We start from the raw sequence: 16,637 nt of genomic DNA, 5'->3' as shown, positions 1-16,637 counted from the left end.
GGAATCATAAATGCAATTGGTCACCAGTCTACGAGAGGCCTGAATTATGGTTATTGCCCATGGAGAGAATAACTCTTGTGTCATGATGTTGCACTCAAGCGCCAGGTAGCTAACTGTAACCACTGAGGGTCCAGATGTTGGAGGACCCCCTGGTGTAAGGATATGCGATGTGGGGGAATCCTCCACGGAGGAAAGCGGGAGAGATTCATTAGATCGGCAAACCAGGGCCTCTGCGGCCAGTATGGGGCCATGAGGATCACTTCTGCCTGCTCCTGAAGCAGTTTGCGGATGGTCGCCGAAATGAGTGTAAGGGGAGGGAAGGCATAAAGAAGACCCTGTGGCCACGGAGTCCGCAGGGCATCCGTCCCCTCTGCCCCCGGAAGATAATAACGGGAGAAGTACCTGGGGAGTGGGGCATTGCTCGACGATGCAAACAAGTCGATGACCGGATGGCCGAACCTGCTGGGATATTTTGGAAAAAAGATCCGGATGTAGTCCCCATTTCGAGGGGTCTATCGTGGAGTGACTCAGAAAGTCCGCCTACTGGTTCTTGACCTCCGAGATGTGTTCGGCCTTGAGAGAGGCCAGGTTGGACTCTGCCCAGGATCCTAGTAACTGGGCCTCGGACATAAAGGACTTGGACCTGGTGCCCCCCTGCCGATTCACGTGGGCCTTGGATACCACATTGTCCGTGAGGATTAATATGTGACGTCCCCTGATCCAGTGTCGGAATTGACAGAGAGCCAAGTGAATGGCCCTGAGTTCCAGCCAACTGATGTTGTGTCTCAAGTCTGTGCGGGACCAACGGCCCTGCGCAAACTGAGACTGAAGGTGGGCTCCCCAACCAAAGAGGCTGGTATCCGTCGTGATGATGAGGCAGTCCGGCTCCTTGAAAGGAGACCCCTCAGCTACCGCTTGTGAGAACCACCAGCGCAGAGACCTGAGGGTATGGACCAGGAGCCTCACCTGCCAGTTGGATGCACTGACATTCAACCACTGGAATGGAAGAAGGAAACATTGGAGCTCCCGCAGGTGGAATCTGGCCCAGGGAACAATGGCTATGCAGGAGACAATCTTTCCCAGAAGCTGGGAGAGTAAGACCAGTGGAGCGGTGCGGTCCTTGTAATCTCGGCAAGCCAGATCCCTGATACTGACCAGCCGCTCCTGGCAGAGATAGACTATGCAGTTTGTGGTGTCTATGATGGCTCCCAGGTGCAGGAGCCTGGATGAGAGAACCGTCTGGCTCTTTTGGAAGTTCACCGAGAACCTGTGCTGCTAGAGGATCCGAATAGTTAGTTCCAGGTCCGACTGGGCCACTCGGAAAGAGGACGCTTGGATCAGAATGTCGTCCAGATAACATTGGATGCGTACCAGTACCTTCCGCAAGTGGGTGGCCAGAACAGCCAGAATCTTGGTGAACACCCTGGGTGCCGAGGAGAGGCCGAACGGAAAGGCCTTGTACTAGAAGTGGCAGCCCCTGTAACAGAACCTGAGGAACCACCAGGGTTCTGGATGGATGGGGATGTGGAGATAGGCTTCGGTGAGGTCTATTGACGCCAGGAAGTCTCCTTGTCTGATGCCTCCCAGAATGGATTGGAGGGATTGCATTTTGAACTTTTTGTATGCAATGTAATAGTTCAGACCCTTGAGGTCTAGAATTGCCCTCCATCCCCCCGAGATCTTCAGAACCACAAAGAGGATGGAGTAGAATCCCCTGCCTATGTGGTCCGGCGGGACTGGTTCTATGGCCTGAATCTCTAGGAGATGTTGAATGGCCTCCTGCATAAGTCCCTTTTTTATCGGATCCCAAGAGGTGGAACAAGGGATGAAGCGACCTGGGGGACTGGCCAGAAATTCCAGGGACAGGCCAAACTGGATTGTTGTAAGACCCAGGCATCCGTGGATGTGAGTTCCCACTGATGGAAGAAATGGGCAAGTCTTCCCCCTATGGGGAGTGTGGTGTGAGAGTCATTTGGACTTCCTGAAGGGACATCCTGCCCCTCGAAATGGCCTTTTAGATTGGTTCTGCTGCCTGGGGCGAAAGCCCGGTCTATCGTACGGACGGTCATATGGCCTGTCCTGCCGGGGTGTGTATGAACGGGAGGGCTGGGTGGCTGCTGAACCTGCTGCTGTCCGAAAGGACTGCCTGAAGAAATAGGGAGTGGCACATTTGTCGGACCGTTTATTAAGGTGTGCCATGACCTTCCATTTATCCTTGTTTTCGACAAGGTACGAATTCAGTGCCTCCCCAAAGAGATTGTTGCCCAGATATGGGGCAGTGGCGAGACACCATTTGGCTTTGGCATTGGCCTGCCAGTGTTTCAGCCATAGCATCCTTCTGGCTGTGATGTTGGAGGCTAGGGACCTGGAAGCAAAGTTGGCCGACTGAAGAGTTGCATCTGCGGCATACTCAGTTGCAGCCACCATTTTACTTAGGTCCTGGTGAGTCTGAATGTCCTCAGAAGGGACTCTGGACTGTAGTTGACGCAGCCATAAGAGGGTGGTCCTGACAAAAAAGGATGCACAGGTGGCCATTTTGATTGCCCATGCTGCTGGTTGATGGGTCTTATGGAAAGCCTGTTCCCACTTCTTGTTGTCCGCTTTAAGCGCCTCAGACATATCCCCAGTGCCTGCAGTCTGGGATACCAGTGTGGTCCAGGCCTCATCTACCTTGGGAACCTCAAGGGCCTCACTTAAGTCTGTAGAGGTACTAAAGATCTTCTTATCCGGCCCGCTTGCGGAAGGAAATGAGGAAGGGGAGACCCATTGCTTTTTGATCCCCTTGAGAAATATAAAAGGACAGGGAACGTGGTACTGGGCTGCCACCATTTCAAAGAATATCGGATTTGGACTGGAATCCAATGTGGCCTGCGGTTGAGGGAACTGATCCAACCCAATATTTGCTGTTGAGGTGGCCTTGCGAAGCAAGAGAAGAAACAGGGCCGGATTGAATAGACCTCCAGATAGAGAGGGTTCAGGAGGGAGTTCCTCCTCCTCTGAAAGATTGAAGTCCGGTTGGTCCTCACCCTGCGGAGATGGCCCAGAAAGCAATGCCTCTGCCGCCGCCCCAGCCAGGACTGCCACCTGGCCCGGGCAGACACGTGGTCGGCTCGGCGACCTGGGGACGGCCCAGGGAGCGATGCCCCCGCCGCCGCTCCCCCAGCCGGGACTGCTGCTCAGCCCGGACCAAGGAGATGCATGGCCAGCTCAGCTGCCCAGGGACGGCCCAGGAAGCAATGCCCTCCTGCCACCGCCCTAGCCTGGACTGCTGCCCGGCCCGGCCTGGAAAGACGCATAGCCAGCTCAGTGGCCAGGGGACAGCCCAGGGAGAGATGACGCCGCCACCGCTCCAGCCGGGACTTCCGCCTGGCACGGGCAGACATGTGGCCAGCTCAACGGCCCAGGAAGTGATGTTCCTGCCGCCCCAGCCAGGACTGAAGCCTGGGGGGGCAGCAGGAGGAAGAAGGGGGGAGGAGGGGGAGAGGAGGAGGCTCCGGAGCCGCAGGAGATGGCTCAAAGAGCCGCATGCGGCTCCGGAGCCGCGGGTTGCCGACCCGTGTCCTAGAAAGAGGGGGCACGTCAAGTTTGGCTACTTGGTCTCAAGAGCAGGCAGACAGAGAAAACCCATTGGTGGATTCTCCATCTCCTGTACTGGAGAAAACAAAGGATGCACTTAAGGAGGACCCATTAGAACAGTGGTTCTCAACCTTTTTAATGCCACGACCCCCAACCGGTCGTAAGTCAAGGACTACTCAACCGGTCGTAAGTCGAGGACTACTCAACTGGTGCAGCACCGTTTGCAGAATGGGACTTTTGGCGGGCTCAGCAGGGCAGAGACAGCCTGGACAATTCCTATTGGCTTTTGAAAGCCAATAGAATTAGACTCTAATTCTATTCAAGAGAGTCTATTCTATTGGCTTTCAAAAGCCAATAGAATAAAAGGGAGTAGCACAGCTAAGGAAAAGGGGAAAAAATGGCAGACTGCATTGCTTGGCGACCCCCGTGAAATGGTCGTTCGACCCCAAATGGGGTTCCGACCCACAGGTTGAGAACCACTGCATTAGAAGTAACTTTATATCAACTCACTCCATTGGTCCATGAATTTCAGAACAACTATTCTAAATGAAAACAGCTTTCTCTCATTTTAGACAAGAAACTTCTCCAATTCTGTTCCGGAAATGTCAGGGATTGAATTAGAGTAGACTAACTCCAAGCAAAACATGTGCCATTCCAGTATCTATGAAGCTCGTTACTAAGTCATAACTTACGACATTGCTGATGTTCATCAGAGCCATCATCACAGTCTTCTTCATCATCACAAACCCATACCTGAGGAATGCATTCTCCATCACTGTGACACTGAAACTGACTTCCTTCACAGCTTGGATGTGCTAAAATGGACAAGCAAATCATATTTGAATGTTCTGGTTGAGATGCTGTATGAATAAAGTACTCGACTTGTAGTCATACAAAATGGTTCTTGAAGCATTAAAACTCTAATCTAATAAATTCTAATCATACCTCTACAAATGTAATACTAGGCACCTTGCCACATGATTAAGAAACCAACAAGTTAGGAATGTCAGACAGTTGGGTTCAAAGGTCTTACAGAGCCATAATTGGTTTGTTTTTTTGCCTTAGTGCTATGTTTAAACCTAGCTATTGTGACTAATTCAGCAAATGAACAGTATGTGATCCCAGCCAGTAACATATGTCTCTACCAGATAAAGAACAGTCTTGCTGGACTAGACCTAAAGTCTAAAAGTTCATGTGCAGTTTCTAACCAAATACTTTACTTGTCTATCCACCTCTCCAACACCACCACACAGACATAAACACAAACATTCCCATATCACAGTCCTCAGTATCTTAGTTGTTGTTTAATCAGTATGCTTCATAGCCATTAAAAGATCTGTTTATCATGAAGGCATCTCAACCTTCCTAAAACCCAGCTATGTTTTGGTCACCTTTCCCTAACTTAGTGTCCAAAACGTCTCATTTCTATGACATTTCTTGCCCATACTGGCAATGGATGAGGAAAATTATACTTAATGTTGACGTTTGGAAAAGACCAAATGCATTAAATAAGCTTAATTCCACTTACGACAGCCAGCTTCATCCGTGTCATCTGAACAGTCTCTTGCTCCATCACATCTCCAGTCCTCAGGAATGCAGCGCCCATTTCCACAACGAAATTGCCCTCGCTCACATCCTGAAACTAAGCCATAAAATAGCATGCTGTTATTTTATTTTATTATGAAATGATTAATATTGGGACCAACATTCTACATTGTTTTCCGATCAGCAAATTACTATCTCAGCAAGTCAATGCAACTGAAGAAAATATAATTGTTAAGTCACATTTAAATCAGTACATGACACATAAACCTCTACACAAAATACTATCTACCTATTCAGAACTCTGAAATGTGACTCAGAGTGTTAAAGAGAAAAGAAAACATCATGATAAAGCAAACACTCTACTGTTTGACCTATTCACAAAAACAATTTATGAATTTATAGTATACATATCTGTGTTCTGCATTCTGATGCCCTTGTCAATACATAATAAACAGGTCTTTAATTAACCTAAGGATAAAACAGAAAGCTTTCTGTTTCTAGAAACTTCTGTAAACATTTACAGAAATTGCATGGGACTCTGTTTAGTGTTGAATATGATTTGGTTGTTTTGGCCTTAAAGCGATTTGTAAATTGTGTTAGTGAATTAACAATTTTAGCTTCACAGAAGTGATCAATTTGAAACTTTGTTTGCTACTGGTATACCGATTGCAGCTATAATTTAATGTGACATGCAACCAATGGCATGTTATTTGTGGTTTTATGGTTTGTTCTGATCTGGGTTGGTATATCTCACACATAGAGATCAAATAAGAGCAACTTTAAAAAGTGAAGAGATGGTAAAAACAATGAATACTTCACTCCTTTATAGGAATCATCTTTTTATGTTGTTAGTATGGTCAAAAGGTATTGGTTAAATCCAGGGCTTTTTTTCTCATAGAACGCCCAGAACGGATTTCCAGCACTTTTGGATAGAACCTTGTAGGGTAGACAAGATGGGTTGTATGACGTGTGTGAGTTCCGGCACCTTTTTTTTTTTTTTTTTAAGAAAAAAAGCAATGGTTAAATCACTCTATAACTTCAGAATTCCCCTGTCCAAGACATATAATAATTAGTAATAGGCATACAAATTTTGGTTCACTCAACCTATATATTCCTAACTGGCTTGTCTTATTGACAAATAAACAAATTAGGAAATGGGTTGATTAATGTATTGTCCAAACCCAGTGCCCCAACTCCTTTTCAAACCTGACTGACCTGAAAAAGATAAGTAGGATTACACTGAGATAGTATTTGGACAATAACCATTAGGAAGCTCGAGAGGATAGATTGGAATGGGAAGTAAAAGCAAAGCATAACCAAATCCTAGAAGACAATGGCAAGCTATTTCTGTATTGTTAAGAAAATCATATGGATGTGTCAATAAAGTCATCAAGAGTTGAGCCTGAATTAAGAATTAAATTACAGCAAAAATCTAGAATTGTTAAATTAAAGCCAAGATTTAAAACAAAAGAAAAAAATCCAGCTCATTAACTTTTTTAAGACTCCAGCAATTCAGGACCTCAGTTACAAATGACATGAGAGACATCCTCTCTCATTTGCTTAGTCCACTGATGGCGAACCTTTTAGAGACCGAGTGCCTAAACTGCAACCCAAAACCTACTTATGCATTGTCGGGTGCCGGGTGGGTGTGGCCCATTGGCTGGGTGTGGCCCATTGGCTGGGCGTGGCTGCGGTGGTAACGGCAGACTGGGTAGAACTAAAAAGTTTAATCAATCAATTCCAAATTTGCAAGATCTTTTTTTTTCCGCGAAAAGTTGAAATTGACTGATTGATTGAACCTTTTTTTTTTGTACATGGCTGTGGAGGCCTAAAGCAAAAAGATTTTATAAAACCCAGCTGAAGGCCTAGGACTGGGGCGACGGCGCACATGCCCACAGAGAGGGCTCTGAGTGCTGCCTCTGGCACCCGTGCCATAGGTTCGCCACCACTGGCTTAGTCATTTGCTTTAGAGGGAGGAGTCATGTTGGGGGACTGCTTTTACTATGCAAATCTCTCCATTATTTGTTTTACAGGAGAATTATAAGAATCTGTCCTTTTGTTGATTATTAATTAATAACTTCATATCATTCATGCAAGTAGAATTGAAGTAATCTAATAGCATGTTTTAAAATGTTTGATTCATTTGACATGAAAATTATCATTATGATTTGTCACAATTTCAGCCAGATGTTCAGACTGGATTTGTCATTTTTGTCTACCTATAATAATAATAATAATAAAGTTGGAAGAGACCTTGGAGGTCATCGAGTCCAACCCCCTGCTCAGGCAGGAACCCTACACCATTTCAGACAAATGGCTGTCCAGTCTCTTCTTAAAAACTTCCAGTGTCGGAGCATTCACCGCTTCTGGAGGCAGGTTGTTCCACTGGTTAATTGTTCTAATTGTCAGAAGTTTCTCCTTAATTCTAAGTTGCTTCTCTCCTTGATCAGTTTCCATCCGTTGCTTCTCGTCCTGCCTTCAGGCATCTTGGAGAATAGCTTGACTTCCTCTTCTTTGTGGCAGCCCCTGAGATATTGGAACACTGCTATCATGTCCCCCCTCGTCCTTCTCTTCGTTAAACTAGACATACCCAATTCCAGCAACCGTTCCTTATGTTTTAGCCTCCAGTCCCCTAATCATCTTTGTTGCTCTTCTCTGTACACTTTCTAGAGTCTCAGCATCTTTTTTACATCGTGATGACCAAAACTGGATGCAGTATTCCAAGAGTGGCCTTACCAAGGCATTGTAAAGTGGTATCAATACTTCACGTGATCTTGATTCTATCCCTCTGTTAATGCAGCCCAGCACTGTGTTGGCTTTTTTGGCAGCTGCAGCACACTGCTGGCTTATATTTAAGTGATTGTCTACTAGGACTCCGAGATCCCTCTCACAGTTACTACTATTGAGCAAGGTACCCCCTATACTATACCTATACATTTGGTTTTTCTTGCCTAAATGTAGAACCTTACTTTTTTCACCATTGAATTTCATTTTGTTAGTTAGTGCCCAGTGTTCAAGTCTGTCCAGATCCTCCTGTATCCTAAGCCTGTCTTCTGGAGGGTTGGCTATTCCTGCCAGCTTGGTGTCATCTGCAAATTTGATGAGTTCCCCATCTATCCCCTCGTCCAAATTGTTGATGAAGATGTTGAAGAGCACTGGGCCTAGAACAGCCCTGGGGCACCCCACTACATACTTCCCTCCATGTAGATGCAGTTCCATTGAGGACCACACGCTGAGTACGGCCAGTCAGCCAGCTATGAATCCATCTGGTGGTGATGCTGTCTAACCCACATTTTTCTATCTTATCGGGTAGTAGGTTGTGACCTACTTTATCAAATGCCTTACTGAAGTCCAAGTAAATTATATCCACAGCATTCCTCTGATCCACTAATTTTGTCACTTGGTCAAAGAATGCAATAAGATTTGTCTGGCATGATCTGTCATGCCAGACAGATCAAGTCCTATCAAGTCCTTTCCAAGGACCTGAAGTAGGCAGAGGTTTGGTGGTATTATAGGTAGCATTATCACTATGACTATTATTATTGTTTTATCTTTTTTAATGTTAGCTGGTTTTAACGTATGTAAACCACCCAAGATCATGTTCAGATGAGATGGGCAATATATACATTTAATAAATACATATAAATAAATAAATAAATTAAAATTCCATCCATAGAAACACAGAAAATAATATAGGTGGAAAATTTAATAAAACAACAAAGCAAATTAATAAAGAGACTTAATAGGTGTCTGTGATTGATGCATTAACTTTTTCCCAACCCCAAGAACTGTAGGGGCATGCATCTTCATGTGAATAACTCTTAGCGTATGCCAAGACCTTCAGATAAAATTTGGGTAATGGGATAAATATTAAATATATTCAACCAAATTATTTTTCACGTAGCCTCAGAAACTACAAAGATTGAAAGCACACACTCAAAAGAGGGTAAAGCTTCTGTGTTTATCAAATTAATATCTTACAATTCCAATGTTAGAAATTAATTACCTATTGCATTTTACCTATCGTAACTAAAACGAGCAACATGATAAGAGGCAAAAGACTGTTACTAACTCCTCAATCACACAAAAAGATGGGCAGAAACAACAGGTTAGCTGAGCCTGAGTAGAAAAGCAGCAACTCACAAACACAATTCAGTGATATCCTCCCTTGGGATATTCTGTAGCCAAACTGCTTTATGCAAGAGATGTTCAAACCTGATTGTCTGGTAGTGACACCCTGATTTATAATGTATCCTGCAAATGGTCCGATAGTTCAGTTGGGTAAATGGTGGTACAGAGTGGTACAGGAGCATGTTCAACTAAATACCTTAGAAACTAATGCGTGAGGATGGTTGGTGGGGCAGATCTGGGACTGGTGAGGCAGCCCTCTTATCAAGCACCTTTAAAAGCACAATAACCTCCCTTGAAACATGCCCGGAAGGAATGAACAAACACAAGCTGGAATTTGCACTCCTTTGACTGAATTCTGTTTTATATTTGAAAACCGAATTCTTTGGTTATTTAAGAAGCAATAGCTCTGTGAGCGTTATGTTCATTTATTACCTTAATGGCAATTCTTTAAGCATGCATGGGAATAACTGGTGCACTTGGATATACATGTGCTATACAGTTCTATTAAAGTATATTCCTACGGTTTGATATAGATATAGTGAAAAAGTAGCGTATGTACACCAGTCTTAACAGGCCAGAACTTATCTTCATTTTAACACTAAAAATGATCCATCTTTCTATAAGTCAGATCCTGAGTCCTGTATCAATGCCTACTATACTTCAGAAAATCCATTATAATTGATTGAATTGTGCATCGGTCATACTCTCAAATTATTTTATACAAAAGAAAAAATAACCCAATACTTTCCATTCACAAAGGAAAAAAAATAAAGCTGGAAAAGATCTTTTGGAATGCTAAACAAAGACCAACTAACACCTCCCCTGGAAAAGCTATCAGTGGAACATGGGAATTGTCCTGCCTTTTCAGTTATTTGGATATTCAAAACCTGTTCCAGAGAATTTAGAGAACTCCCGACCCTAAAGTGATTTAGGGGAGCCCAAGAGTTGGAAAGTCCTCCAGTGCTTGTGCAACACAAGGTATTGCTCAACAGATTCAAGGATATTGTTGTAAAAGGGATTAAAAGTGGGGAAGTTGTGCATTTCTCCAATGTCCTTCATCACTGACCAGGAGTACAGGAATTGCTGGAAGCAACCTCTGAAAGGTCACAATGAGCCCTAAGTCCATTTATATTTCAACTATAAACAAGAGCATCCAGCTGTATAATATACAGACATTCCCTAGGATTGCTGTAATGATACAAAACTGAACATACGCAGACCTATATTGTATATTGTACATGTACTGTATAATACATTCAAAAACAAACTTTACAAAGGGATATTTTTCAAATCAGACTTTGCCAAAATGCAAGAGATCTGACTATTTACCTAAATCTCAGGGGAGGAATAGAAAACAAACTATTTCCTCATAATTACAAGATATATAATATAGAGTTCATATCAAAAAGCAAGCAGGTAGGCTAACAAATATTATAGAGTCGCAAAGATGGTTTATACATATACAGTCAACCTTTCTAAGTCAGCCAGCTCACCTGCATTTCTGAGAGTATATTGTAACTTCCTGATCCTTAGAAGAAGTCTTAAGAATAAGCATAACAAGAGGAGACTATACGTAACATAATAACAGAAGTCAAGGAATAGTATTTCTCAAAATTGCTAAAAAGTCCATTGCAGTTTGTTAACTGATACAATATGATTTTTTTTCATATTTTTAGAGTGCAGCTGCTTAAGTAGCCAAATAAAAATGCTGTATTTGCAGTTTGAAGAAGAAGTTGGTAAAAGATTGCAAAGATCCCCCAAAGCAGTCCCCCAAAAGAAACATTGCATACTATGTTTTTTACTGAGCTACATGGGTCATAAAGCGTGCTAAAGAAGAAATGGACATTTTTTATTAGATTGTAATAGAAATTATTAGCTGAACAACTGAGGCTCCATTCACAAAATTACATCATAGACCTATATTTCCCACCATCACAGCATCTAGCAACCTTGAAGTTGTAGAAAATGTTTTTTTTTTTTCAGTTCTATTTTGTTCTCTAGTGGGATGTAGTAGAATGGAGCCAAGTGTTTATTGTTTAAAAGGTATTCTCAACTTCACTCCAAGATTTTATATTGTAATTATTTATCTCTCTCTTTTCAGAAAACAATTTTCATTGGACTTTTTTTTCTAGTTTATTCTCTGTCTTCAGCCTTTGGAATGGGGCAGTCTACAAAACTAAGCAAATAGATCTATCCAATCCAAGACATTGGTCTAATATTTGTTCTCATCTAAGCTGTGAAATGGAATGCCAACTTAGCCAAATCCACTTGGTATGTGAACCTCCTTCCCCACCCCTGTTGATTATCAGAGCCATTTGTAGGAGTCTGGGGGCGAGGGGGGATTTTTCACAATGTTTTTGCTTGCTAGGATCATTCCACTGGGATTTTAATTAATGTGGCATGGGTCCTCCAGGGCCTGCTGCCTTTTCTTCCCTTTGATCTTCTTGACCTCATGCTGAAGGAAGTATTAAGTATTACCTTTTTGTTTTAGCTACATTTAAGTAGCAATCCAAGGCATTGTTCAGGCTTTTAAAACTCACATAATTCTAGGAGCCTTTCAAAGAACAGCAGGACGAATTGCTGGCTTGCCAGAGCCAATGAACAACGTTCGCACTCAAAAGAAAACTGGGCTCAGTGGAAGACTGATTACTGCTCACGTTGTTTTACAAGAAACGTTTCGTTTTTAGTCAGCCCTTTTTTAAAGATGGCAAGGAAGTCCTACAATCGGCTGAAGAGAGCCAAGAAATGACATGCTAATGGCACACTATTTTTGCTGAAAATTCTGATTTATTTTGACAGGTACTGATAAATCCCAGTGGTTCCTTCATGCAAACAATTGTGTGAGCAGGGTTCCTGGAGGAAACTACTGGTAAGTTTTAAATAAACAATACAGCACTATTAAAGGTGATATACTTTTACTTAGATGGGTTTAAAAATAGCCAATGTTGTACTGGAGAGGAGAATTCAGGGCTTTTTGTCAAAAAGATGGAAGGCTTCCTTTTCAGAGCTATCATATTTGGTTGCAAAAAACCAGATAGCCACTAGATAGGAGCAAAGAGATATCTTTCCAGTTTTTGTGCTTCAATATTTGAAAAATATATAAGCTGTGTTCAGATGTTTGCCTGAGTGTTGGAGCACTTGCAATCATATACTATAAAGACCTGTTCCCCATTTTCCTTCTATTCCATCACTGTCACATATCCAATCAACTCACTTTATAAAATCCATGACTCTGCCTCATTATGTTTTTGAATCATGAGATAAGCTGTAATCAAGTTAAAGTGAGAATGAGAATAGCCTTTCCTCAGATGTCATGAAAAGGATGGGGAGGACTCAGGGCAGAATACTTGAATACAAGCAGTAGTTACAGCATTTGTGGCTCAGTCCTTTATACACATTTCAAGCCTTGTGTATTCAAGCATACAGCTAGATAGAACTGTATTCTAGGCCTGGTTCTGTTGTTCTCCAAAGTACTGTACATTCTATAATGCAAGGGTCCCCAACCTATGAGCCATGGCCCACTACTACTAGCCCCCCCTCGCACTAGTGCCCGCGGCCCCGTTTGCGTATGCACGTAGGCACAAACGGGGCAGCTAGCACCGGGGCAGGTGTGCACGGCCCAATTGCCCATGCATGAATGGGGCCACTAGTTGCTGCAGGGGGTGTGCAACTGTTTGTGCATGCACATGGCACCAGCGCATGCCGCATGCACAAATGGGGCCGCTAGTGCCGTGCAGATGCGTGCGGCCCCATTTGTGTGTGAGCGCACCAATTTGGAAACTGCTCTCCTTCCCTCCAGGCCGTGAGCCCGGAAGGTTGGAGACCTCTTCTATAATGTGAAGAAGTGTAGAATATGTAGAAAGGTAATTACAACATTCTAAAAATAATGTTAAATAAAAGAGCATTTTTCCAGATGTTTTCAACAAACAATGGAACCTAAAAGGGTCCAAATGAAGCTCTTTTATATTTTTATGAGTCTGCCTCACTCACATCATATTTTTCAAAAGTCTGTTTATTTTTTATACCTACAGGAAGCCATAGCAATGGTTACTGCCTTCAAAAAGGCAAGGACAATTGGGCAATCAAAGCGTTGCTTCTTTTGTCTTGAGACAGAATCACATTTGTGTTACGTAATAAAAAGGGGATGGGCTTTGCTCTCCCAGCTTACTGCATTTTGAAGCCAATGGCCATTTCTATGGATGCCCTGGCTATTGCACCATAATCTACAGAGATTACGAGGTTTAAACTCTCTGCAATTGAACTCTCTCCTCCATTATTTTTCAAAGAACTATAGCCATCTATTTGGTCCTCCAATCTGCTGGGGCCCAGCACCAACTATCACTCACTCCAAGGATTTTTGTTCTAGTTATACTACATATACTGAATATGCATCCCCACAAGCTAAGACAAAGCTCTTAAATTCCCTTAGCTTAAATATCCTAAATAATTTAAATTGCCCAATGACTATAAGTTCAAATAAGTCTTTTTCAGTTAAGTATTACTGCTTTTAGAAACTATGTTGGTTGTGATTTAGACTTAGGATAAAATGATGGTCACTCCTCACATCCTTATAAAAAGGATGAGAGACTATCATTTTGAATACCAAGATCCCAAATCCTCTGCTTTGGTTCAGCCAATTTTATCAAGCCCCAAACCAAGTACTGTTGAGGGGCAAGACCACAATATGCCAAATCACTATTAATTTGTCTTCTTAGATTGGAAGACAACCTATCCAGCTAGGTGACACGAACTAAGGAAGTGCCACAATAGACTTGGTCTCAAGTCAGTTCCAAGATGATAAAGTTTGAAGCAGGCCTCAAAGGAAATACAGCTTAATTCTAGTCACCATATTAGAGCATTGGAAGTTGAATAAGGAACCCATAGTAAGATTTTCAAGCATTTTGATTACATTTCTTCTAGGAGATGTAGGAGATGACCAATCTGAGCCCGAGGCCGGGGTCAAATACATCATCAGTTTGGGGTCTCTACACTCCCATAAGAGACCTAAGTCCAACCCCCTTGAAGTCCGTTAGCTCTTATCTGGCGCCAATTTGCCTTGACCGTTAGTAGTTCAGATTCTTCTGTATAGGTTGTATGAAATAAACTTGTACTTTTGAACTTTGTCCTGGCTCCTGACTTCTTGCATCTGACAGGAGCCTTCTTATCAATTCATAACTGATCACCATATAGCATCAAACCAAAAACTCTGGCTTTAAATAGTTAATTGCTGCTGGGACGTAATTGTTATCTATGTGACTTGCAAATTTAACAATTACAAGGGGTGTTTTGGGGGTCTTTTACTAGAAATTCTCTTATTTGAGTAGACCAGAATATAGAAGACCTAGATACCGGTATTTAAAAGATTTTATCTGTTCAGTGATTTGCCATTGATCATCCATCTAGTTCAGAGGTCTCCAACCTTTTTGGGCTCATGGCCTGGAGGGAAGGAGAGCAGCTTCCAAATTGGTACACGCACGGATGTAAATGGGGCCGCTTGAACCGGTGTGGCACTAGTGGCATGTGCTGGCACTGTGTAAATGCGCAAAGAGCTGTGCACCCCCTGTGGCAGCTAACCACCATTTGTGCATGAGCAAACAGGCTGTGCATACCCGCCCAGCGCTAGCAGCCCCATTTGCGCCCCTGTGCATGCGCAAACAGGGTCACGAGCGCTAGCGTGAGGGGGGAGTGCACGCATACGCTCACTGGCCAGCAATTTTCATGGCCCACTGGCCAAGAGGCCGTGGCCTGGTAGTGGGCTGCAGCCCATAGGTTGGAGATCCCTAGTTGGAGGCTTAAATTGTTTCTAGGGAGTCCCAGTACTTTTGTTTTGGAGTACAACCAATCCTTATTTAGTGACTATTATGACAGTAATATTTTTTTAAAAAAACCTTCGTTTTCTGATCAACATGCATATTTACAACCAAATTTCTTGTGCTTAACAATAAAAGCTTTCAGTATGAAACTGATAAAGATCTGGTCAGTTTCAGGCAGCAGGACAAGCTGGCCAGAGAATTCTAATCATCTAGGGTCACAGAGCTTAAGTTGTTAACTTGCCATTAACACTTTTTAGGGAAGTGCTGTAGAGAAAAGCAGCTAAGGAAGAGATAGTTTGTTTAAGCATTCTCTCAGCCCTATGAAGGGGCAAAAATGGGGGGGGGGAATAAGCTAGGTACCGAACACTATAGAGAGAAATTTATCTAAATGAGACTGTCACAATCAGTGATCTTTGCAGAGTCTCTCAGTTATATGTTTGCCTAGCAACCATTTTGTTTCTATTTTAAGGAATGGATTGCACTAGGCAAGCAAGGAGAGGGTTCAAGGAGTTCTCTGAAGCAGTAAAGAGATGGAGTTTGAAGGCATCTTTAGAGACCTACTTGGGTTATACACAGCATGGCTGCATCATTAGCATAAAAGAGATTAGAGAAAGGGAGGTGAGCAAGAAATGACGGATGGAATTCTGCCTTTTCAAACATCTCAACAATATTGTTAATGTATAAATTAAATAATAGTGAGGTGAAGATACAGCTTTGCATTTTTGACTAGAAAAATGGATTCAATTAAATCACCAAGGATATTACCTTTTACTTGACTGGTTGCACTGTGGTGCAACACCGTTATTTCTTCCCCCTACAACTGACTAAAGCAATGGAGCTGCTGGTCTTGGTCTTCAGCAAGTATAGTTCGGGCTCATTAATCAGGAATCCAAGGTCAAGAGCATCAGGAACTACAGCTCTTTTTATGGATCTTCAGAATTGTTTAACCTTGCATCACTATTGAAGACATTTCTTGAGACATTTTGATAAAAGGGTCCAGCTGCAGGACAACAGTGCAAAAGCCCAGCAGATAATAACAAATTCTTGCATTCTTTTAGTATTATGGCAATTTGAAAAAACTCCTTTTCAAGCAGTTTGAAAGCTCCCCGTGTTTTGTTTTGAAGATTAATACTACTACGGTAGCCTAAACTGAGAATCAGAACTCTACCTGCTTCAAGGTAAATATGCTTTAAATTGTAAATAAAAAGTATGTGTACAATATTACAATCTAACATCACAGACCCAAAATCTTCAAACTCTGTATTTGCAAAAGTCATTCTGAATCTTGATTGTACTCTATCTAATCACACCTTCACTGAATGACAACGATAGCAGGACTTTTTTTTAAAGGCCCATACCTTTTTCATCAAACAGGTCAACCATTAAGACTAAACCTACTCTCATACTGACTTTATCAATCACTTACTGGTGCCATATACATCTCCCCTAGAAGATAAGTTAAGTGACAAGATCTTCCCTTATCTTTTTAATAGTTCTTCAGATGTTTTTCCTCCCACTCTCCACCTTAATTGCAAAGCAGCCTTCTGAAAAAGGATCTGCAGACCTTCATTG

General features: G+C 42.7%; 1 protein-coding gene across 2 annotated transcripts in view; it reads right to left on the bottom strand.

The window, feature by feature from the left end:
- Positions 1 to 16,637, bottom strand: part of LRP2 (LDL receptor related protein 2) — a 145,459-nt gene that overhangs the window by 115,540 nt on the left and 13,282 nt on the right. For both annotated transcript variants that reach the window (XM_039365425.1, XM_039365427.1), the window contains exons 2-3: positions 5,105 to 5,218; positions 4,269 to 4,391 (exon numbers count right to left, since the gene is read on the bottom strand). In XM_039365425.1, coding sequence (XP_039221359.1) covers positions 4,269 to 4,391; positions 5,105 to 5,218 — 237 coding nt within the window. The remainder of the gene's footprint in view (positions 1 to 4,268; positions 4,392 to 5,104; positions 5,219 to 16,637) is intronic.

The sequence above is a fragment of the Crotalus tigris genome, unplaced genomic scaffold, assembly GCF_016545835.1.
Source record: "Crotalus tigris isolate CLP2741 ecotype Arizona unplaced genomic scaffold, ASM1654583v1 scf7180000020074.1721668, whole genome shotgun sequence".
Taxonomy (NCBI): Eukaryota; Metazoa; Chordata; class Lepidosauria; order Squamata; family Viperidae; genus Crotalus; species Crotalus tigris.
The sequence above is the reverse complement of the archived record's forward strand: the minus strand, read 5'-3'. Positions and strand labels throughout refer to the sequence as shown.